This window comes from Carassius gibelio, chromosome B15 (assembly GCF_023724105.1).
Source record: "Carassius gibelio isolate Cgi1373 ecotype wild population from Czech Republic chromosome B15, carGib1.2-hapl.c, whole genome shotgun sequence".
Taxonomy (NCBI): Eukaryota; Metazoa; Chordata; class Actinopteri; order Cypriniformes; family Cyprinidae; genus Carassius; species Carassius gibelio.
Genome location: NC_068410.1, coordinates 10,644,067 through 10,670,259, shown reverse-complemented (window position 1 = coordinate 10,670,259; position 26,193 = coordinate 10,644,067). Strand labels below are relative to the sequence as shown.

General features: G+C 37.2%; 1 protein-coding gene across 2 annotated transcripts; it reads left to right on the top strand.

Moving 5' to 3' along the window:
- The first annotated feature begins 142 nt into the window (after positions 1-142).
- On the top strand, positions 143-24,870 carry ankrd13b (ankyrin repeat domain 13B). 2 transcript variants are annotated; one of them, XM_052575425.1, is made up of 15 exons: positions 143-530; positions 11,861-11,996; positions 12,759-12,883; positions 13,276-13,321; positions 15,088-15,231; positions 15,464-15,686; positions 15,894-15,960; positions 17,150-17,231; positions 18,289-18,353; positions 18,482-18,612; positions 18,809-18,966; positions 19,846-20,022; positions 20,306-20,469; positions 20,990-21,066; positions 21,909-24,870. In XM_052575425.1, exons 1-15 carry the CDS (start codon positions 420-422, stop codon positions 22,102-22,104), a joined length of 1,902 nt encoding a protein of 633 aa, XP_052431385.1. In that variant the 5' UTR covers positions 143-419; the 3' UTR covers positions 22,105-24,870. The 2 variants fall into 2 exon arrangements, with proteins under 2 accessions (XP_052431385.1, XP_052431386.1); XM_052575426.1 differs by having other exon boundaries at positions 20,990-21,124; positions 21,909-22,056.
- The last annotated feature ends 1,323 nt before the right edge of the window (positions 24,871-26,193 follow it).

Below are 26,193 nucleotides of genomic sequence, written 5' to 3'. Positions count from 1 at the left end.
CAGCATCTGCATGTATGACAGAATCACACACTGAAGTTCAATGGCTCATTGGTGTGACTGAGTCGCTTTCATCGGCGAAACGAGAGCCCTGCCTCCGTGACTCCGCGAGCGGGCGCGCGCGCACGCGTTTGAGTGTGAGAGCAGAGGGAGACGAGATTAGGAGGAGTGGAGGAGAACAGAACGGAGAGCATTCATTCACACAAGCTTTAAATTGCCTTCAACACAGACACACTGAATGCCAAACTACTATGCAAAATGCGATGCTGGAACGAAAAGGGAGAGAAATGCCCATAGCTGTCGTTTCAGCAATACTAATAATAATATAGTAGCCTACCTACGCGCCCTTTATAAAAGTAAGTGATATCGCACAAAAGCAGGGAAACGGAACTGGAGAGAGAGCAGCGGCGAACTATGCACTGATGATGATTTCTGCCAGAAAAACTCCGGAGAAGAGTCGCTACCACCTGCATTTTTTGGTGTGGCATAACAAACACCGGCAGCTGGAGAAAGAGCTCTCAGCTCGCGAGCAGGTAAGATGCTTTCCTTCCCGCGTGACAGTCTCGCGGCAGAGGATGCTGTGAGGAGCGGGCCGTGCGTTTGTCTGAGGAAACTGATTTGGGTACTTCATTCGGCTTGTAATCTGTGATGAAAGGGCGAAAAGTGATTCGGCATCGTCTCCTGGTTCATTAAAAACACGTCTATTCAGTTAATTGCTTATTTAGGCTTGCTGATATGTTTAGCTACTACAAACAGAAATGCGTGTCAAAAAACCCTCACACCCTGGCTGCGTCTTCAAACCTAGTGAGTTGCCTAGCTAGTCCGCATTTTGGGGCGTATATCATCCGAACGCGTAAAAATACTGTCTTTTTAGGTAGCTCACTAGGTTTCGACAGTCTCTGTTCTCAAAACCTGCTCATGTTACACGTCTAGCGGAAACATGTTCACAATGCAGTTTTATTTCGATCTGAAATGGTGTAAAACACAGAGGCTGCAGTAAAAGTGGCATTTCATACAAAGGCTGTGGGTGAATGATTCTTACAGATCAGCCTACCTTCACCACTCACAGTTCCTGGGGATAGATGGTGTGTGAGGAAAGGGTGTGTTTGTCTTCTTATCAGCCTTCTTTAAAATAATTATTAATGTAGTACATTATTCCATGAATCAGTGTGGAATTAGTCTGTAATTAATTAAATTGTGAGATTACTGTGCAGAACTATATGTAGGCCAGAGACAATGAATGGTTGATTTGAATCAATGGGAAGGAAATGAATAAAAAAAAAAAAATGCAAATATAGACACACCAAGCAAACAGACAGATTACAACTTGACAGGTTTAGTTATGTTTTAATCATCTCCACAAAGCATAAATTCAACTGATTTGATCATATTCCAATCATATTATAAGAAACACATTGTAGCCTATAATTTAAAAAACCTGTTCTGTTTTATAATCTGTTTAATAGAATATAATTCTATTCTGGAAAATATATTCTATTTGTAAACCAGTTTCAACATCATATTTTATCATATTCTATATGATAGAGATGTACAATCATTAACAAAACTCCATTTGATTTAATTTTAGCCTGATATCTATATTGAGTAATATCATGACACAGATGGCAGCATGAGATGCTCTCTTTCTCCCATGGCGCAGTGAGCAACATCAGCATCTATGACAAAATCACAGATTACACACTGAAGTTCAGTAGCTCATACAGGTTGATCTGTCATGGAAGACGACTGGTTCTTTATGATCAGTCTTCAAAAGAATTATAGAAGTCAGCATGAAATGGAAATTCACCCTATTTATTTTCTAAATGCATGTTACTGTACTTATTGTGAACAATTATTCCATGCATATGTTCTTTTTTTTAACATTGTAGTTTTTAATCAAGATGCCATAACTCTGTCATCCTAGTGAAGAAAACAGACTTTTCTCTGAAGATATGCCAAAGATCTCCAATCATTAAATCCACGAAAAACCACCCATTTCTTACAAGCTCACATTCAGAACTGCCTCAATCTATCTAATCAACAAACAATGGATAGAACCAAATCCCGCTCTACATATATATATATTTTTAATCCATTTTACTCAGATGTACATCAGAATACAGAAGAAAAGATCAGTTGCTACTTACATTACATCACAATTTTATTGCAACATTAAATTTACAGGATCCTAGAAATAGTCAAAACCAGTGTGACATCAGTGTATTCTTTCAAAAATTATGGAGAAAGAAACCAGCAGATACATTATAAAAAATAGCATTAGAGGTGAAAAAAAGGATTTATTGAAACATTGCTCTTTAATTTAATCCCGATTTGATTTAAAATATTTAATTTTATACAGTAGATTCATTAAATAATACTGTACACAGTTTGTTGTTGACACACGTCAGGCTACTTATATTATAAAGTTAAAGAGCTACATCATAATGGAAGAACCCAAGATGAAAACCTGATTGCATTTTTCTGTAACAGTCGTTTATGTCAGAAGACTAATTGAGGCGAATCAAATGCCCACTTCAGGTAACATCTGTGTTCTCTAGTTTACTATTCTGATTTAACTCTCTGCTTTATTAGTAAATAATTTCAACTCATTTGAGCGATGTCTTCCATCTCAGTTACAGCAGCCATTCATGATTCCATCTTTCCAAACCCCAAACAAACTGTAACTCATTCCAAAACCAGCGATCTTGTTTCTGTGCCGGGTTTTATTGCTCAGGCTGATGGTAATAATTCAGACCCCTAACCCTCTCGATGATCACTGAGATATAAAGCACTTCCAATTTAGTTGATTTACAGGCTACTGACAGCATAGCCACGTTTGGCACGGTAGGGTGTCGCTCGATGACTCAAACCGGGTCCCTCCAGGGACAGCACAAGGCGCAAAGGGAGGTCAATGCTGTCTCAGTCGTTCCTCTCCTGTGAATGAGGCACGTAGCCATCCTGACAAGGGGAAAAGTTGCTGCACCAGCACACGGGATTATGAGATAGATGTTAGGTGTCAGTGAAAGAACAATGGGGAGAAACTTAAGCTATTAGGACAGAGGAGAGCAAGGGACTTGAATAGCAAAGAGATCGGATGCTGGTGGAGGAGGAAGAGGAGGGGTAAAGAAGTTACCAAAGGGAAAAGAAGCTCAATTTGCAGTTTGCCTTGACAGTGCCATAAAACAGTCACGGGGGGAGGAAGTGGACAGATGACAGCTTGGAGGAGAGCGGCAGGAAATTGAGAAAGAGCGAATGGATGGAGTGGGTGATTGAATGAGCAGACCAGAGAAAAGAGCCATTGCCGGCTGATGCATCTACAGAACCGAGTCCAAAAATAAGAGAAATTGTTGAGCAGAATGTGGATTTGTGTTTCTTTGACTGCAGTCAGCAGTACCTCAGCAAATAAGCCACAACACGCCGGCAATTTCTTTACCCGCGGCCCTGCATCAGCACATTTGCCGTTGTCCACACATCTGTTCAGTTTTCTCGTTTGATATACTGCCTCTTTTCTTCAACACTCGCCCCTCCTGCTCTCCACCTGTAACCCAACACTAATTGCGACAGAGCGTTGTCACAGGGGACAAGCGTTAGGCGGCTGGGAGGGGGTTGCTGAGATTTAGTTAACTTATGGGAAGCTTTTAACAAACTGACAAGGACAGCGGTAGACAGAGCTCGTAAAAAGCCAGCAAATTGGGTTGTTGAACTGAAATTATGGAAATGAAAGGTGCAATTGTATCTAATTTGATTAGAGTTTATGATCTGAATTCACCATAAAATAATAAATAGCAACACAATCAAACATACTGGTGCACACACATACAAATCTATCAATTGCACAGGACCCGAGTAGGCGAGCTGTGCTGCGTTTGCCTACTGGAGAATACTACAAGGCTCCATTTCATAAGGACTACTCATCTCTATGATTTACATATACGTTTGTTTTTCCAGTAAACATTCCCCTATTCTAATTTGGATATGCAAACGTAACTTCAAACCATACTGTATGAAAACCGTAGGAAGTATAACATATAGCATGTCAGTATTGTCCTTTTAAAGGGATGGTTCACCCCCCCCCCCCTTCAAAAAAACGAGTTCCGTTAACATTATCTTTCATATAAGTCATTTTCGTAAGTGAAACTTAAACTATTAAAAATAAATATTATTATTACAAGTATTAGATGGAAAATCTAAATAAAAAATGAAAATGGGAAACTGAAATTAAATAAATTCATGTTGAGACAATAACAAAGAAATAATTTTTGGATCCCAATTACTTTCATCAAATGGACAAAAATGGTCAAAATATTCTTCAAGATTTAATTTAAGAGTAAAGCAAAGGACATCTGATTACCATGTTCTTGGATTTCCAGAATGGACTCTAAACTAGCCATACCCGAAACAGTTTTGAATGTGAAATGGAGCTGAATGTCTTTTATACAGTCTTTGTTGTCCCATTGTGACATTCCTACTGTATATTTTTGCACTGACATTTAGTTAAAAAGTAATGGCTGTAGCATTGTGTTTTGGTGAAGCTCTGTTGGTTTCTGCCTCCCACACTATGAGGCGGTCGCCTCAGCCCTTATAGCTGAGCCCTGGATGTCGATCTCAAGAATATTAACCACACCGTGGGTGTGTGTCAACCTCCTGTGACACAATAGAGCATAAAAAGTCAAACAAGTGCCCATATTTTTCCCTCTCTCTCTCTTCCTCACAATATGTCTGTCTGCCTAGATTTATTTAAAGAATCTGTAAGTTTTTGTTCACCTCTCTCCTGGGCTGCATCCTTGTCTATGTAATTCATTCTTCTGCCACATCACAGCCTTTAAGTGCTTCTGTGCGGTAATGTTGTTCTGTCTTCAAATAAAAGCTGATTTCAGTGAACGCTCTGAGGCACACGATTCCATTTATGTGTAAAACAGATTGTGCATGTGTAAATCTATGTATGTATGCACATTTTTATGCATAAGGCCACATAAGAGAGCCTGTGCAAAGTCTTCAGCGGAATCTATCACATACTGCGATATGCACCCCACACACACACATATGATTTTCTTCTGCCTGCCTCCCACATGCACAGTTTGGACTTTCAATGAAAGATTGATGTTGGTTTAAGTAGCTGCCAGAGAACATTAGCCAATGCAGAGTGCAAGAGCAGATGCACCAGCTAGAGATGACTATCAATAATGCAGTCTCCAGCAGGCTCACAACTGAGAGAGAGGAAGAAGAGATGGGAAGACAGCTATGTGGAAGAGCATCTATGTGAAAATGTGAGGATGGAACCTAGATGAATGTCACTTTCAATGTGGTGGGGCAGGATTGGTAATTAACATGAATTTGATTGGAGTTAGTGCACTTGTGTCTGATGCAGTGCATGTATGTCAGCAGGAAAGTGTGCTTGCTTGTTACAGTGCTGCCAGAAAGATGCAGTGTAGGTGGGTTAGAATGAGAACTGTAACGTGTAGGTGTTTCAGGTAGGATTTCTATTATTTTTATTAATCTTGAATGCTGACCCTCATCGCTCAAGAAACCTTACAAAGATTTACCATGGTAACTAGTTTCAACCAAAATACCACAGTTATGTCAAAACCAAATGTTTATTTTTATTTTTTATTTTTTTTTCAGTTATATACATATACATGCAAATGTTGATATATATTGATTAGGGCTTTCAATCGATTAAAAGTTTTAATCTGGTCAATCACTTCCTGATCTGTGCATAAATACAATGTGTGATCAGTGCATCAAAAGCACTCATGCATTATTATAACAGACTCATGCGTGCTTACTGTACTAATCTTGTACGCCATCACAATTGTCTTTACCTTGATTGCAGTCTTCATTAAAACTTTACTAGCGAGACTAGTTATCCTGTCGAAAAAACTCAGTCTGATCACAAGCAGAGAAGCAAATTGGGTTAAAGAGTTAGAAAATAAATTGTGCTTGAGTATTTTTGCGTTAATTATTTTAACGCGTTAAGGATTGTAAAATTAATCGCAAGTGTTAACGCATTAACATTGACAGCCCTAGTAAAGATATAGTATAGATACACACGCAATATACTTTTCAAAATTTAGCATTTATTTGATAGAAATCTATTGTAACATACATTTCTTCACTATTTTCATTAACGAGGTGTCTATTTACACTACGTGCAAATAGCCTGCCTTGTTGGCAGAGGTTATTTACACTAACTTCGCCGACCAACGTGTGAGTTCGGCTAGTCAACATGAGGTGCAGATAATTGCCACTATTTGCAATAAGTAGTATAAATAGCAGAAAATCCTGCTATTTTAACTAAGTGTAAATAGAATCTATAGCCTAGCTATTTGCAAAAAATACTGCTGTTTGCACTTAGTGTAAATAACATCTATCGCTAAGAAAATGTTATTTTCACTTAGTATAAATAGCATCTAATTGCTATTTACACTTAAATAGCCTAAATAAAACTTAAATAGTAAATAGCCTCAATCTGTATTTACACTTAGTGCAAATAGACACTGCCTTTTTTAAGTTAAAGTAGACTTGTCAGGCACAAAAGGTGAAAATTGTTTTCTTTAAATGAAGTAAAGCTGAAATAAAGTAAAATATCTGATTTAAAAATAATAATGTTGCTTTGGCAAAATATAAAAACAGCAATTGCTAATTATTAATAAATAATTAATAAATACTAGAATTTAAATACTAGAATTTATTTTATGGAGTTACTGGAGTGTTGCTATGTGGTTAGCAAGAAAGAACTCCTAAGTGTATATTCTGATTCCTAAATACCGTATTGCTTGTGTCCCTCCTTCACTTAAAGTCTGCAGGTGTTCATGCCTGTTTTATTGTGCATCCGTTCGCATGAAAATTGCTTGCTTCGAAAAATAGATTGCTTACAAGGTAATAGCAGAGGTCCACTCAAAAAAAAAAAAAAAAACACAGCTTTGCCCCAGCCATTTGCTTACTGATGTAAAACTACAATTAATTAATATTTATTTAATTAATGAATAAAATTGATCAATTTGGTAATCATTTAATATTTTAAAATTCATAAAAAGTTAATTTTATTTAATCAAACCAACGTAAATGAATACTGTAGAAAATAAGCTAAAAAAAGAGATCTGTATAGTTTATATTGTCCCTCACCGCAGCCGATGTAGGACAAATAATGAGACAAAATTAAAGTGTTCAATTTAATTTGTTTCAAGGTTTGTTTCGGTGGATGCCTTGGTAAATCTTTGTTATTCACATGACAGGATGGCAGTCAACATGTTTGTCTGTATTTGTATGTGGCTGTGTGATCAGATGAGATAAGGGACTGCTTGTGTTTGTGCTATTGTGTGTGTTGTCTAGCGTGTCTCAGAGGGGTATATATAGCAGCATTTCAGTTCACCAGAAGGCCAGTCTGTAACAACTGATGTTTCCCTAACCCTCCTCCTTTGTTCCGTCCTCCTCTCACAGCTGCTAATCTGTCTTACCGAGTTACACGTTTCTCTCCGTTTCTCCCTGAAGCTCTCAGAGCCAGTTATTAATCTCATTCAGTCCCTCACTCAGCGGCTCAAGCAAGCACACCTCCTGACAGTTATCTCCTTCTGTCTTTCCCTCTCTGTCAGTCATCTGAGCCATCTCTAGTGTCAGGGTTGATCGGAGATCCCCAGAGGACCGATGCGAGTCTCATCATTCACTTAAAACTGTAGTTTTCCTTCCATCGGCCTGCGTCTCCTATTTGTACTCCTCATCCAGGGTTACCATAGCAACCCCCACCACTCATCCACACCCTTTTTCTCATAGCACTCATCTCACTCTGGGGACCAGGCTGCTGTTTTTCTAGCTAGAGGCCCTCAGGGGCCGCCGGGCCTCAGTTGTTGCTGGTGAGTGCCGTCATGATGTTGCGCAAGGTGCCGGAAAATTACAGAGCAGGGTGTCAGACACACTGGAGTTTTCTTTAACAATAACAATAACATGAGTGTGATTTATTCTGTGGCATGATACACATTATACACAATCAGGGCTCAACAATAAGCATGCCCCACTGGCCCGGGACCAGTGTTTTTTAGGTCGGCTGACCGAGCTGTCAGTTGTCCTATTAGGGCCAGAGCTATACCTATAAGACTTAGCCTACAGCTGTTATTGCAAATCCTGTTTGTAAAGAAGCCTAAAAGCCTATTTATATTTTTATTTTTTTAATCACATTCAAAATTTTTGTTTTTATTTACATAATATATCTGTGTGTACTGTGTGTAATATTTATTATGTTTATATAAATACACACTCATACAGTATATATTTTGAAAATATTTACATATATATTTGTATATTGATAAAATGTATATTATATATAGGCTATATTTAATATATGAACTTAACATTTTTCTTAAATATATACATGGATGTGTACTGTATACAGTACAGACCAAAAGTTTGGACAGAGTTTTCTTTATTTTCATGACTATGAAAATCGTAGAGTCACACTGAAGGCATCAAGGGCTATTTGACCAAGAAGGAGAGTGATGGGGTGCTGCACCAGATGACCTGGCCTCCACAGTCACCGGACCTGAACCCAATCGAGATGGTTTAGGGGTGAGCTGGACCGCAGACAGAAGGCAAAAGGGCCAACAAGTGCTAAGCATCTCTCGGGGAACTCCTTCAAGACTGTTGGAAGACCATTTCAGGTGACTACCTCTTGAAGCTCATCAAGAGAATGCCAAGAGTGTGCAAAGCAGTAATCAAAGCAAAAGGTGGCTACTTTGAAGAACCTACAATATGACATATTTTCAGTTGTTTCACACATTTTTATGTATATAATTCCATATATAATTCCACATGTGTTAATTCATAGTTTTGATGCCTTCAGTGTGAATCTACAATTTTCATAGTCATGATGAAAATAAAGAAAACTCTTTGAATGAGAAGGCCTGTCCAAACTTTTGGTCTGTACTGTATACATAATAAATATTCACAATACACACACATATACTATGTAAATGGTCTTAATTTATGGTTTGACAGCACATACAGTATATATATATATATTACAGAAGTTGTAATAACAAGAAAACTTGTTATGTGAAGATCACGAGAAAACAAGAAGGAAAACAAATAATAATGCATGGCTTATGAGGACTTCTGTACAAAATAAATAAAAGTACAATTGAAATTAAAAGTGAAAATATAAAAATGAAAGCTAATTCAAATTATGATAAATATATAACATATAATAAAAACTATGAGTATGTAAATAATACTGAAATAACGTTGATATATTATTATATTATTTTACATATGAATCACGACTTTAAATATTCTGAAGAAATTCTGAGTGTAAATAATAATATACAAATTACAGCTTTGTGTATTTTGAAGAAATGAATGTGTATCTTTAAGGTGTTGCCATGTGGTAACCAGGGTACACTGGGTGGATTTTAGTGTGTTGCAAGGCAGTATCAAGTGGGATTTCTTTTATTGGTCAAAGTTAAAAGAGCCCACCCTCAAATATCTTAAAAAATTCTAGGCTCAAGATATGGCTCTGTGTGATTTTTTTTAATCTATTTTATGACTGACCAGGGGGAAATCCCAAATCTGAATCTGAAATCTGAAGTTAGCTGAGCTACGTGCTTAAGTTTAATACTTAAAATAATTTAGGGGTTTAATCATGAGCAACTGTAGTTGCATACCAGCAACAGCTATGAATTAATAATGCACTATACGGCACGGAAAAGAAAACACAAGAACTCACACATGCACCTTGAGCGAAGTGTAAGTAAATGCACCAAGTTAATCAGTACAGTACTGAACTCCAAAGCAGCTCTCGCAGCACAAGTTAATCCCCTGGGTAATAATATGTTTCCATTGCCACTCAGCCAATCAAAATGCTTCATTAAAAACAGCAAACATGGCTCACATGCAAGTCTCTAAATAAAGCTGTCCTGACTCTCATTTCTGCTCCACATACACGATTCAACATGCACCATCTGTCATGACCTTGCTTTCGGAGGGTACGCTTATAAATATGGCCAACACGACCACGGCCAGCCAACTCATCAAATAATGATTAATGGGTCATCCTGCTTATATTAACATAAGCATATTTACTGAAATGTGTGGTAGTGCGTGGAGGTGAACAGAATGATTGTGTTTGCGTTTGGATGACAGTGAGCGATGATATTATTATAAAGGATCCCCCCATTAAGGAGAATCATAAACTCTTTTGAAACTCTCAAGACTGGCTCAAAGGGGCCGAGAGACTGAGAGAGATCACTCGGATAAGAAGCTGAAGGAACAGTATGGCACACTGCTGCTTTTCACAAGAACCGAATCAGTGTTCTTAGCGCAGATCTCAGTTTGAGTGTGGAAGTATTTCTCACCGTGGCTGTCGGGTGTCATGTGAGCGCGCTCTGTGTCATGTTCGGGTGTGATGCCTTAATTATCGCCTGTCACTTCTCTTTTCCATCACACTCTTTCACTTCTGCCTTCTTTTCCTTTTACCTGTGATTCCTTCTGCATAGCAGGTGGCCAGAATTATGCCTGTTCTTTCAAGATTCTCATATACTGCAAGATTATCATATACTTGAAAATATTCTTATGTCTCCAAATTCTTCATGACTTTCTTTTTCAGTGGAACACAAACTAAGATATTTTGAAAGCACATGGGGTCCAAAACAGCATTGGATCCCACTGAATTTAACTGTGTAGACAAAGACACAGAGACATTCTTCTAAATATATTCTTTTATGTTCCACAAAGGAAATACATAAAACATGAAGGTGAGAAAATATTAACATTATTGTAATTTTTAGTTGAACTTTACTTTAAAAACCTTATTTTTTTAAAATCTTATCTGCATGTCTTTCCCTTTCCAGTTGTTTGGAATAGCACATTAGTCGTTCGTTTCATAATTGATGAACTCTGCAGCATCAACACTGTTATTAAACTGAATTGAATCAACACTGACTTAATAGTGTAATAACAACACTATTGGCTTCTGTAGAGTTTCATATAGCTGAATTAAGCTAATTTCATGATTTGATGAACTTTGCCCTATTATTGAACTGAACTGAATCAACACCGAACTGACTTGAGCTGAATAATGCACTATTATTATGAACTTAAATTCTTTTAACATTCATTCATTCATTCAACACACTGTTAATGAACCAAATTGAATCAACACTGAAATAAAATAATCTGAGAAAGACACTATTCACTTGCAGTTGGATTCTTTTCACAATTGAAAAGATCTACAACATTAATACTGTTATGTTCTTGATTATTGCTGTGAAGCTCCTTTGAAACAATCTGTATTGTATAAGGTGCTATATAAATCAATATTACTTAATTTGACAACATTTTGCAATATATTGCAACAAAATCGTAATACATCAGGATCAAAAGTGTCAGGATCTGACAAATACCTTTAAAGAAACAAACATGACAGCTCCAATGAAAATAATACAGTAAACAAATGAGGTGGTCATTTGCATAATTTATTCATGTTGGGTTGCATGCATGGAATCCAGTATCCAGCACTTCTGAAGTTTCAACTTTAATGAGGTACAGCGATGAAAATGAAATAATGGGGAAAAATGTAAAATAATAAACAAAAACAAATAAATGTATATATAAACTGTTCTTAACTGAACATTGATTAACAGAATGGCAGAAAGGAATAATTTGAGGTCATAGAGGGGGAATGTAATGGGACACAATTCAGATGTTTTTCAAACCTGCTTTTGAACACAAAAGTTCAGCATCTGTGGAGAACATGCATCAACTACTAGGCCACAGCTCTGACAGATCTCTGATATAGGGCACAAACAGACAATTGTTTGTGAAATATTTTACTGCACAAAGTTCTTAATAAAACAAATCTCTCTCTGTCTTACAGGTTGATTTAGAAGTGTTGGACCCACGGGGTCGGACTCCTTTGCACCTGGCCGTGACGCTGGGCCATTTAGAGTGCGCCCGTCTGCTAGTCCAGCATGGAGCCGATGTCAGCAGAGAAAACAGAAATGGCTGGACAGGTAATACAGCAAAAAAGCCTTTGCATTTTGGGAAGGGATGCAATAATTCTGGCCAATATGATAATCTGTTAATTATTAACTGATTAACTGATCATTAAAATTTGAGGTCAGTACGATTTGTTTATTTATGCAAAGATCCATTAAATTGTCAAAAGTGACAATGAGAACATTTAAATGCTATTAGGAATCGTAAAGAAATGTTACAGATAATAAAAATAATGATAAATGTTTCTCAAGCAGGAAATCAGCATATTAGAATGATTTCTGAAAGATTATGTGACACTAAAGACTGGAGTTATGATGCTGATATATCGTTAACAAAGAAAACCGTTCTTTTAATTGTCAATAATATTTCAATATTGACAGTTGATAACTATAATTAGCATAATATTACAGTTTTATTATTTTTCCTAAATAGATTCCAAATAAAATTCCAAAAAACAGTCATTTTGCTACACTGGAAAAAAAAAAATGATGTAGAAACTTTCACTCAGAAATTGATAGTAAATTTCTAAAATTCACTGATTAAACGTGAAATAAAATGCAGAAATAGTATTTTCTTGTAAAACGTGCTCCAATTATATTTTTTTATTTACAAATAAATTACAGTATACAGGTATACATTATAGTGTAATGTACGAAAAAAAAATTTTTTTTTTTCATTTATCCATATTTAGCTCTTTAAGTGAGCATTAGATGACAACAAAGCTATTCTAAATGTAAATATATCAGTATCAGTCTAACCTTTACCTTCTGTCTCAGTGTTGCAGGAGGCCATCAGCTCACGTAACCCGGAGATGGTGCGTCTGGTGCTGCGTTACCGGGACTACCAGCGCACCACCAAGCGACTGGCGGGGATCCCACGCCTGCTGGAGAGACTCCGACAGGTCAGCCCCAGATGTATCTTAATAACCCTGAACCTGCTAATGACAAAACAACAAGCCACCAGCTTAACAAACAGCATCTTATCAACCACCTGCTGCCTGCACACCTGAGCCCTTCATTCCAGTAGATTCATGCATACAGATACACAAACAAACCACTGGGTCTACGTCGTTGTTTGTTGTGCAAGACCTCTTTTCCCAGTTTTCTTAAACCCTGGGCACCCCGTAGCTCTTTTCCTTTCGTTTATGATGAATGTGTGAGCTCTCTGGTTCTCCCCGTTCCTCATCTCTCAGGGAGTTTTATTATTCATGTGTTTCGCTGTGGAGCGATCCGTCTCGCGCTTTCACACTTCCACTGCACGCTCACAACCTTCTCCGTTCCTTTTGTCTTTCAGGCACAGGACTTTTACGTGGAAATGAAATGGGAGTTTACAAGTTGGGGTAGGTGCCACAAGTTAACATATGATGGTATCACATTTTCATGTTGCGATAATTGCTGAAGCTTTTATTGTGAAATACGGTATTATTACAATATTGGAAAAAAGTTGCAAAAAGTGTTGTCATAACAGGTTAAATACCTTTTTTTATATAACAAGAAGAACTGGAATTTTTTTATATTTATATATAAAAACACACATACGGCATATTTTTGTATGAATTTATATGTATGTATTTATATTCATATCTTATATTTATATTATATATTTATAAATATAAATATCATATTTGTCCTAAATACACTTTAATTCAAAAGTTTGGGACCATAAGAATTTGTAATGTTTTTTTTAATTATGCTTATCAAGGCTGGATTTATTTAAACCAAAAATACAGGAAAAATATTTATATTGTTAAATATTATTATGATGTAAAATAACATTTTTCTGTTTTAATATACATTAAAATCTAATGTATTCCTGTGTTCAAAGCTGAATTTTCAGCATCATAACTCCAGTCTTCAGTGTCACATGATCCTTCAGAAATCATTCTAATATGCAGATTCATTATCAGTGCTGGAAACTGTTGTGCTGCTTAATATTTTTTGAACCCCGTGATCCCTTTTTCAGGATTCTTTGATGAATAAAAAGTAAAAAAAAAAAAAGAGCATTTATTTAAAATATACACATTTTCTAACAATACACACTACCGTTCAAAAGTTTTGGGTCAGTTACATTTTTATCCTTTTTTTTTTTATAAATGTAAACTTTTATTCAGCAAGCATGTGTTAAATTGATGAGTCATGGCAAAGATTTATATTGGTAGAAAATATTGATATTTTGAATAAATGCTGTTCTTTTTAACTTTTTATTCATCAAAGAATCATGAAAAGTATCGCAGTTTCCAAAAAAAAAAAAAAAAAAAAAAAATATATATATATATATATATATATATATATATATATGTATGTATAATATGGCAGCACAACTGTTGCCAGCATTGACAATTCTAAGAAAAAAATCTGCATATTATATTGATTTCTTAAGGATCATGTGACACTTTACACTAGTGTAATGGCTGATGGAAATTCAGCTTTGCATCACAGAAATAAATTATATTGTAAAGGATATTAAAATAGAAACCATTATTTTATATTGTAATAACATTTTGCAAGATTACGTTATTTTACCTTGTATTTTTTATCAAATAAATGCAGCCTTGATGAGCATAAGAGACTTCTTTAAAAACATTACAAGTCTTAAAGATCCCAATCTTTTGAACGGTAGTGTATATACATCCATGGGTGTGTATTTATATATAAATAATAAATATACACAGTACACACACATACATATATACTATTTGAACAAAACCTTTATTTTGGATGCAATTAACCACGATTAATTGTTTGACAGCACTATTAAGAAGTTACTATTCTTACAGCTGTTAATGTATGTTCAGGTGCATTAAATAGTACATTTACATCTTTTGATCCTATTAACTAAGATTAATAAATGCTATAGAAGAATCTTTCATTGGCAGTTTATGTTAACTAATGAATTAACTAATGTTAAATAATGAAGCCTTAATGTAAAGTGTGACTGAATAATAAAGAATCAAAACATTTTCAAAAAATATAAAGGGCATGTAGTAGTGATATATCATATTACCGAATACTGGCACGTCTAGCCGTAAATGGCATGTTTGGACAGTGACTTCCTCTTTCCACATCCTCATGTCCTGCTATTGTTGAACTCTCCTTCTATTTCCAGTTCCTCTCGTGTCTCGTATCTGTCCGAGTGACACATATCGGGTATGGAAGAGTGGCCAGTGTTTGCGGGTGGACACAACGCTCATGGGATTTGAGCAAATGACCTGGCAAAGAGGCAATCGCAGCTTCATATTCAGGGGTCAAGGTGCGTGCAGTGGCTTTTCCCCTGCACTGAACCACCTTTATTTTTCTCTGCCTGATGCCTTCAAATCAGATTTAGGTTTGATCTCTGCTTTTGTTCTCGATGCCACTTCTCGCTCAGTGTATTTTCAAACAAGCCGTCATTGGCATGGAAACAACCTCAGGCTCACTTCGCCACACTCTCTAATTGGCTTCCATCCGTTCGGTCTCTCTCTCTCTCTCCACCTGTCATTCAGACTCCAGCGCCATGGTAATGGAGGTGGATCATGACAGACAGCTGGTGTTTTGCGAGACGCTGCCGTGCCTCTCTTCCTCTCCCACCTCGCCCTCCACCAGGCCGTGCACAAACACTTTGCGCCTTCTGGGGGCGCTGCAGCCCAGCGACGAACAGGTGGCAGCCCGTCTATCTGCTCCCGTGGTAGCGACGCAGCTGGATACCAAGAACATTTCCTTTGAGAGGTGAGCACTTAATAACAATTGGCAAGTCATTGTCACCAATTCAAATGTTCAAAAGCAAGGGCATTGTAACCCTTTATTGTGGCTTTACTGTGAAGCTGAGAGTGTGAGCCAGCATTTTTGAGCCAAGCTTTCTCATAAAATGTGTGATATTGGATATTGGATATTGGCATGTTGGCAACCTGGTGACATGCCCGAATGTCTCTGCAGGAATAAAACGGGCATTCTTGGCTGGCGTAGTGAGAAAACGGAGGTGGTGAATGGGTACGAAGCAAAGGTACGGCTTGTGTCACAATACAACAGTCAATAGAATCCAAATGTCTGAGACCATATGGAAAATTTGCATTTAAAACTTTTCACTAAAAGTTGTGCAGATAACAACATTCATAATGAGATAATAGATGCTAAATAGATGCATTTTTTTTAATGGTTTAATATCATTTTAAAGTTCAAATTGGCAAGGTGTATTTGTGTGTTCAAGAGCAAGAAGATGTGAAATAGAACTTAATTCTGGGCTTGCGCATTAAATGCACAAATCCCACCTTGTGAGTACTGAATTGAGTTCTTTTGCATCTTCTTGCGCTTGAAAGCTTTAAAATCACTTGAGTCCATCAACTGTCCCAAGCATCTTTCAGCTCTAATCTGCTAAATGTGACTATGAGGCATTGAGATATTAAGATATTATTATAAAAATTAACATCATGACTGTCTATAAAGATGCTTTGAAACAATATGTATTGTGAAAAGTGCTCTACAAATAAATTTGATTTCACTTGTATATGTATGAACAGGCATGGAAGAATACAATTAAGAATCACTAGAGTACAGAATTCAGAAAAAGATGCACTGATGCATGACAGAGGAAATGAAACACCTTAGATGATAAAGCATTTTCAAGTTGAATGTCTTTATTTATCTTGACAGTTATCCTTGGCTAATAGGAAGGTTTTTGAAAGTGTTTGTTAATAAGCTGGCAAATTGACAGATCTGATTTTGGGTGAAGGCTTGGCTCATGAATATTAATTAAGGTACTTGACTGGACACTCCTGGAAGGTTACCAAGCAACGACTCTGACCCAATTAATATTCATGCACTTATGCCTTGATGTGCACAGCGTTACACAGTTGCAAACTTTTTCATCTGCTGACCTGATTTGAAAGGAACAAATTGCTGTGAAACAATTTTCGGTTAGACCCATTATATACTGGAAGCGAGGCAACATGACAAAACTAGACTTGTCATTTAGAGGGAGTTTTAGATGTAGTGAGCATTTTACTGTACTGCTCAGAAAATCCTAACACTGCTTTAAGGTTCTCCATAATTTGAAATGTCAAGACCATGAACAGCATTTCTCATGTGGGATGAGTTAGTGTTGTTTTTCGGTCACTGATATAATGTGACAGATTAATAAAAAAAATCTAAAAAAAAGAGTGAACTAAACTCATGCTCTCGTGTCTTTGCTTCAGGTTTACTGTGCTTCTAATGTTGAGCTGATCACACGTACACGTACTGACCATCTCACCGACCAGCACAAAACAAAACCCAAAGGTACGTTTGACTGACCAGTTTGTTTCAAATCAAAATCTTTATATGCCCACGTTTACATTGAGATATATATATTTTTTTGTATTTTCAGTCACACAATGAATAAAATCTTATATGCAGATTTGGTACCAGCATTACTGGCTAAGTAATGAATACACAACTGTACGGTCTATTGAAATAAGAGAAAGAATTAACTTTTGTTAAGATATTTATTTTGTGTATATATTTATTTGTGGAAAGGAAATGCTGAAACTTATGCAATAAAAATCTAAATATAAAAAAATTAAATAAAATCATTTTCTTAAATCAAAACACTACTGGGCAAATATTTGGGTTCAATAAGATTTTTTTAAATATATTACATTTATTCCGAAGAAATGTGTTAAATTGATTATAAGTGACAGCAAAGACATTTATCATGGTACAAAACGTTAATATATTTTTTTTAATAAACCCTAATCTATTCAACATTCAAAAAAAAAGTCCTGAAAAAAAGTGCATCACGGTTTCCAGAAGCATTAATTAGTACAATGGATTCAACATTGATAATAATAAAGAAATGTTTCTTTCATCAGCAAATCAACATATATGAAAGAGTTCTGAAGGATCATGTGACACTGAAGACTGGAGAATTGGCTGCTAAAAATTCAGCTTTGCATCACAGCAATAAATAACTTTAAAATATATTCAAATAGTAAACAGTTATTTTAAATTGTAATGATATCTAATAATATGACTGTTTTTACTGTGTTTTTTATGAAATAAATGCAGTTTTGGTGAACATAACGATAAAATGCAGGTTTAAGGACAAAAATAAAGATAAATAAATTCTGTTTTTGAAATGCATATGCTATTTTGTATTTTTTTATTTTTACAAAACACAATGAGCGTGTGTATTGGTGTGCATGCTGCATTGAATATGGTGATTCATTATTTCTATGCCCACTCAAATAATTCACAAACAAACAGCGTCTTTGTCTTGTCTATGGTTACTGTGATGTAATGGGATTGTGCACATCTTCTGTAATGTGATCTGCTGTGTGTTGTGCTTTTGTTTCAGGGGGCAAGACTCCTCTGCAATCCTTCCTGGGTATCGCTGAACAGCACATAGGGCCTAACAACGGAGTGAGTGAACAGAGCCTGTCAAGAATTTCTTCATTTATCATCAAGACACCTAAAGTGCTTTTCTAGTATTTTGTCACATCTGTAGCTTCAAAATAAAGTGTGTGTGTATGTGGGTGTGTGTTTTATAGCACACTATGGTGACTCAGATATCATGTCCTGCAACGAACCCTTTGGCCGTGACGGCAGAGGAGTACTTTAATCCCAACATGACTCAGAGAGACATCGGCCAGCCCTGTCACCTCACCACCAAAACACAAAGGTAGTGTATCAGTCTAACACTGCTTTTGTTTTCATTTTGAGACACATTCTATAAATACAACATAAAAAACACTGCTCCACTTCAAAGGCATAAGAGATTACGTTGCTTTTTTTATGGACACCAATTGACATGTGAAACGGCTAAGACTGTACGAGGTCACACAGGTGTCTTATTTGGACAGTATGTTTTTCCCCAGGTTCAAAGCCAAGCTGTGGTTGTGTGAATCACACCCTTTATCTCTGTCGGAGCAGGTGGCTCCTATCATCGACCTCATGGCCATCTCCAACGCACTGTTCGCCAAGCTTAGGGACTTCATCACCTTGCGCTTGCCTCCTGGCTTTCCCGTCAAAATAGGTGAGGAAGAGAGAGAGGAAAATAAACTACTGAGAAGGAACTATGTGTCTGAAAATTGTAAAATTGCCAGATTTAACAGATTTTTTTTGTCTCCAAAGTATGGATAGGTTACAGCCACACAGACGTTTAAAAGAGAAGTTCACCCAAATTTTGAAAATGTAATCACCTTCAGGCAATCCAAGATGTAGATGAGTTTGTTTCTCCATCAGAACAGATTTGGAGAAATTTAGCATGGCATCAAGAAATGTTGCATTGTGTCACTTGCTCGCCAATGGATCCTCTGCAGTGAATGGGTGCCATCAAAATGAGAGTCCAAACAGCTGATAAAAACTTCTCCAAAAAAAATCCACATGACTCCAGTGCATCAATTAATGATATGTGATATGAAAAGCTACATGTTTGTAAGAAGAATAAAAAAGCTCTACCCGTAATATTGCTTTTAAAAAGTTGTCTCATCTGAATCAGGCGAGAAATATGCACAGTTTAAGCCCTGTTTACAAGCAAAAACAGTCCAAAACTGTTCTAAACAAATATGTGGGTGGATTTGAGATGGACTTTTCCCACTGGAAGCGTATTATGGATTATGGACTAGTATTTTGGCCAGAAGCAATGTTAAAGTGCCTTAATGATAGAACTGTTTCTAATAAAGACATTAATTGATGGACTGGAGTGTGTGGATTTCTTATGGATTACTGTGATGTTATTATCAGCTGCTTGGACTCATTCTGACGGCACCCATTCACTGCAGAGAATCCATCAGTGAGCAAGTAATGCTGTATTTCTTCAAACCTGTTCTGATGAAGAAACAAACCTATTTACATCTTGGCAATGTAATTTTGAATAAAATTGGACTAATGCAAAAATAACATCTCACCACAGAAATTCCCATCTACCACATCCTGAATGCTCGCATCACCTTTGGGAACCTAAATGGTTGTGAAGAGGGTGGTTTGCCCCGAGTGGATGCTGAAGGGGACGGACAGAAGGACAGCCCCAGGACAGAGACTCCATCTCCAGGCAGTGACTCCTCCAGCGTGTCCAGCTCCAGCTCAACAAGTAAGAATCAACCTGCCTTTAACCTGCAGGGAAATGTAATTGTTAGAAACCATTTAAGATGATGGTCAGATTGAAAAATATGGTGTTACAAAGTAATAGAGTGTTCAGACAAAGCACTTGCCATTTTTAATGGCCGGAGAGGAATTGATCGGATAAATGTTTAATGATCGCATTCCTTATAGCGCTGCCTGTAGTACAGATGTAACTCAGATCCATTGATCAATTCATTAGACTATAGTAATCTGTACTGGGTTTCATGAATGTGTGTTTGGGTATAAATCAGACTCGTGTCGCGGAGGAGAGATCCCATCTTGTGTGTTTGAGGCTCCGCGAGGGTACAGCATTTTAGGAGGAAACCAGAGGGAGAACATTAGAGAAGAGGAAGATGATCTCCTACAGTACGCCATCCAGCAGAGCCTGATAGAGGCAGGATCAGAATATGACCAGGTCTGAGATGCAGTCACACAGATGCACATTATGTGATTTTTGACTTCAAACCCCATGGCATCAAAAAAATCTTTCTGTTCTTCTGAATCCAAAAATGATGATGAATGAAGCTATGTGGAGCCAGATTCAAAAGCAAATGAATTTACAAAAAACTATATTTAATGCAGTTTTTTAATAATGAATAATTACAGAAAATAATCTCTGTGTCCAATAAAAGTTTGTTTCTTACAGTTTTTGTACATCAGCTTTTGAATTTTGAAGACTAATTACAAGCACCAGAAGCTAAAAGCTAAACGTAGGTTATAAACAAAGTACAATGTAGTACTACCTATAGTACCCCACAGCAGCCATATTTCGTGTTATGACAGCCCCGCAGCTCCTGCTTAGGACAAAAACCCTGATTAACATGAAAGAGATATAATTAATATAATTTGTCGGTTTAGTGTGTCTCATCTGGTGCATGGAACATGGTGTAAGACTTTTTTTTTAGACATACCTGATCTGTCTGCTTCCACCACAGGTGACGATCTGGGAGGCTTTGACCAACAGTAAGCCAGGAACACACTCTCTGTCCTGTGACCCCAGCCGGCACGAAAGGTCTGCAGTCAGTATTCCGCTTCCACTGTCTCCTGTAGTCACATCTCACCCACAATAGGCAAGGACAGTGTCACAATATCATCACATTTACTGGAGCTATTGATTCAGGCTTGACTGTCAATACACAGCCTCAGTGAAGCTCATAGAAATTCACTAGGGTATTCATCTTTCTCTCCTCACCTTTGTTTGCTCTTCATGGAGTTTTAAAGCAGGCAGGGAAATGCTGTCTGTGGCAGCCGAGATTAATCCAAAACATTTTTAGTAGTTTTTCCATGTCACTATTCTTTAAGATAATAAAAAAAAAAAATCCTGTTCCTTTGAACTTCATACTGTATGCATCAAAGAAACCACAAAGGTTTCCACAAAAATATTAAAGGTGCAGTAGGAGATCTTGGAAAATGCTAACATTAGCCTGATAGCACTGAAAACGAACGTCCTACACTCCCTTCAACATTTCTTGGTCCTACGCCTTCCACAGCATATATAAATACAGATAAATACATTTAGACTACTTATCTTAATGATTGTTATAAGGATGTGAAGAGACTTTCAACCAGCATAACAAAAATGTTTCTGAAGGCAATCACCTATTGCACCTTTAAGCAGAACAACTGATACTAATAAGAAATGTTTCTTCAGTATAAATTCAGCACATTCAAATGATTTCTGAAGGATTATATGACACTGAAGACTTGAGTAATTATGTTGAAATTTAGCTTTGGCATCACAGAAATAAATTACATTTTAAAATCAATTAAAATGAAAAACAGATATGTTAAATGGTAATAAATCCAAAGTTCTGTTAGAAGTCTCAGTCACTGCTTTTGTTCTACATTACCCAGAACCCCACAGCACAAACCCAGCCCTGTGGAGAGCCCTCGCAGCACACCGACCAATAAGCCACCACGCAGCTATGACGAGCAGCTGCGTCTAGCCATGGCACTGTCCGCCCGTGAACAGGAAGAGGCGGAGCTACGTCAAAGACGAGAGGAAGAGGAACTGCAGCGTATCATTCAGCTGTCACTCATGGAGAAGTGAGGAACTGAGGGGTCGGAGAGCATGTCTAGGGATCTGGAACCAACTACGCTGGCCATTCCCAAAGGCCCCACCCTCTTCTTCCAAAGAACTGGATAAAATGGGCCGATCTCTTGTCCAGTCTTGAGTGAATCGTTCAGAATCACAGAGAAACCTCGGTCTTCACTGCAAGTTTACAAACAAAAACTATTAAAATCATGGCAATCCACTGACTGATCAGCACCGGTCTGGTCTCTGAACGTGTGAATGTGCATTTATGACTGAGAAAGTCCACACTGCGGACCTTGGCATTGTTTCTAAAAGCCATCATCATCTGAGCACTTGCTGAGAGTTCTTGCAGTAGGTGTAAGTTCTGGGGGAATCTTGCCACTTTTTTTAGTTTTAAATTATAGAATAACTTTAATTTTGGTTTCTAATACACATCAGATTGACTGTACTTGGATTGAGGAGCCTTGATGTCTCCTTAAAGAATGTTTGAGGGCATTTAAACAAGAGTTTATGCTGCAGCTCCATCGATCTTGATGGGAATGCTGCGTTCACAAAAAGCGTAGAAGGAAAACTTAATGATTTGTTTAAGTGACACTTCCATTAAGTAACCAAAGTTGCTTAATAACAACTTTGGTTAATGCCATTTCATTAATCCTTAAAATTTGAGGATCTCATACAGGAGGGTTTTGAGAAAATGTTTTCCCATTTGATTTCAAAGACCAGTTCGCAGTAGCGCGAATGTTTGACATGAAAATTCAGTCCGAGTTTTGCAAGCCATTTGTCTGTTCAGACCAATATGAAAAAAGATAATTTTCTCTCTGAAAGTAGGTGGCAATTATGGAAAAATAAGGTACAGGGGACCAGTGGTGCTCAGGTTTCCATTTTGACAAACTGCTTGTCATGGAAGTTTAATGGTGTGTGCAGACCAAAAGTTAATCTAATTATTTGCGCAAGTAAATTACATACAAAGTCAATGCAAAGACATGAATAGACACGAATTTGTGCCGGCTGATGCAAAGGAATGCGAATTGGGCAATACATTTGCCTTGATCATGCATTATACACCTTAATCACGTGCAAGTTTAAAGGTTTTAACTCGAGATGAAAATTCGCAAGATGCATTGTCACGTAATCCGATCAGAGAAGAGCTTGTTGATACATCCGTTTGTAACAGAAAAGGATTTTTATTTATTTATAAGATTTATTTTCCGTTTTTTTCTGACTGGACAGTAGTAATGCCATGATGCGAAATAGGAGAAAGAGAGGGGGGTGGGATCTGGAAAGGTTCATGAGATGGGATTCAAACTTGGGACGCCCATAGGGCAATGGCTTCTATTGTTTTTATTTATGCAAGTGATGCGAAAACATCCCACAGATAATTTAGAGAATGTAAAGTGATACAAATGTTAGCTTTGCTTTTGCTGTTCACACTATTAGAGAAGGTGCTCCCTGTAGAGCTGATGGATCTAGCTTTCCATCCAGCTCCACCTCCCTGGACATAACAGTTGGAGCTTGAAGGTCCAATCACACCCTAACTATAACCCTATCCCTAAACATAACTAGGTCGAGCTCCACCCAATAGGTCCAAAGAGGTGGTGCTGGACTAGGTAATGCTAGGGTCACCCATTTGACCCTGCAGTGATCACCAAAAAATAGATAAAATATTGCTTTAATATATAGTTCTAACCCTAAAAATGGATTTTGCGCAATCCTGTCTATAAAATCCTTTACCACACTTTTTGTAGTGTGTAAGCACCCTAAAGTGAATGCCAAACCCTGCGATATGACAGAATTTGGCAGTAACCCTCTGTGCACTGTCAATGGCATGATTTTTAATTATTAGCCAGATTGATAATTCAAACACTGGAGAAGTTATTGTAATGGTACACTTTGACAGTTAATAATAAGATTTCTTTGAATCTGAATCAAATGCTCATTGCAATATTCATAATGTGTGTCCTAAATGCACTTTTTTGGGGGGGAAAAATATCTGCATACAACACAGTGTGTGTGCTCTACTTCAAATGGTGCTAAGTTGATTTTCATATTGACTATTAGGTAAGTAAATCAGTGTAATTGTCATGATATGCATTCATCCGTCTGTTCAATCACTCAACAACAATGTTTCTTTCTCGGCCTCCATTCAGTGCTTCCATCAACATTACCATCAGAGCTCATTGTCTCATGACTGGAACACCTGCGGTAGCTAATCAAAAATGGAATTGTGCTTTCATGAGGGGTGCCAGTTCTGGAACAAAACATGAAAGGAGGAATCACTCGCAGAGATAATGCCCTGAGCGAAGAGGAAGTGGAAAGTTTTATTGAAGAATCTTAAAATAGATGTTTCTCCTTAGTCAGATATATTCTGGGCCTGAGTGACGTGCCCTCAGGGTTTGATGTTATCAGGTGAATCTGAAAAACAAATTAGGAAACATGGCCATACTCCACGTCTAAAAATCTTCAATGCTAAAGCACAAGGGATTAAGCGTCAGTTTTCAAAGGAAACGGATGTGATGAAGGTGTCTGGAGACAGAGCTCCTGATAAACACATAGGTTTGATCTTATGATTGTGCGACTCGTGAATGCTGGTTCAGTCATTAAGGAATGCTTGATATGACGTTTTAGTAAAAGATATTATAAGAGCATTATTTATATTTAACCGTTTTTAATTTGACTTTGGTTGATGCTGTGGTTTGTGTGGAGTGCTGCTGTTGTGTTTGTATGTGACAAATATATTGTTCACATTTGTAACTTAAAGGCATTCAGAATAAAGGACATCTAAATTAACAATACATTTCAAGTGTCATTAACTTTGCATAAAGAATGTTTTTTTTTTTTGTTTGTTTTTTAATACCTTGAACCACCATGGCATAATCATGCTACAGCATATATTGTAACATACACTCAACCTAAAGGATTATTGGGAACACCTGTTCAATTTCTCATTAATGCAGTTATCTAATCAACCAGTCACATGGCAGTTGCTCCAATGCATTTAGGGATGTGGTCCTGGTCAAGAATATCTCCTGAACTCCAAACTGAATCTCAAAATGGGAAAGAAAGGTGATTTAAGCAATTTTGAGCGTGACATGGTTGTTGGTGCCAGACGGGCTGAGTATTTCACAATCTGCTCAGTTACTGGGATTTTCACGCACAACCATTTCTAGGGTTTACAAAGAATGGTGTGAAAAGGGAAAAACATCCAGTATGCGGCAGTCCTGTGGGGGAAAATGCCTTGTTGAGGAGAGAAGAATGGGCCGACTGATTCAAGCTGATAGAAGAGCAACTTTCCTACAAATAGGAAAAAGAGGCTACAATTGCACAAGCTCACCAAAATTGGACAAATGTTGCCTTGTCTGATGAGACTCGATTTCTGTTGAGACATTCAGATGGTAGTCATGATAATGATAAATGACAGATAACTACATAACTGTTGTGTTCATCACTTAGGCCTGCTAAATATGTACTGTCATGTCGCTTTTAAAAAGTACAGATTCAGATTAAATTTTCCACCAGGAGGTTCAACAATAATTTGAAATAGCTTTTTGCCATTTGCTAAATGCTTCAAACACCTTAATTCCTATGATTATTTTGGGACTATCAGGGGAGTGTTTTAAGCATCACTGGTCCATTTCCAGTATGAATCAGCAGACTAGAGGAAGCTTTGGCTATGTAGTGACTCAACACCAGTGAACAATATTAATCCGAGTCAGTCGGCACAGGTACTACGATGAGAATATTTAAACATAATAGCCACTTAAAAATGGACTCTGGTGAAACAGATTATGCTTAGTCTCTCATTACTTTCACTAATATGCATCAAGGGTGTCCTCGTAAGCTAAGCGAAAAGCAATATAATGGCCACAAAGGGATGTTACAAGATATTTTAAAAGCCTTTGAAATAGCTTTTTGTAAAATGATTTCAGAATGCTTAATTGGCTTAGTTAGACATTATGATTCTCATTTCAATTAACTTAAATTACAAGAAAAAGTTGAATGTTACAATAATGCTTAAAGGCTTGTATTGCGCACATACAGCAATCCCTAAGCTAATCACAGCATTACATTGTAATGCAGTAGTGCTTCTCACCACATTGTGGCGCT

What these genes read in the sequence shown, in the direction of transcription:
- ankrd13b (XM_052575425.1), top strand. Translation starts at nt 420, where the DNA reads ATGATGATTTCTGCCAGAAAAACTCCGGAGAAGAGTCGCTACCACCTG. An exon ending in AAGAACATTTCCTTTGAGAG is followed by an intron (nt 15,687 to 15,893) that starts GTGAGCACTTAA and finishes ATGTCTCTGCAG; the next exon opens with GAATAAAACGGGCATTCTTG. An exon ending in GACCCCAGCCGGCACGAAAG is followed by an intron (nt 21,067 to 21,908) that starts GTCTGCAGTCAG and finishes TACATTACCCAG; the next exon opens with AACCCCACAGCACAAACCCA.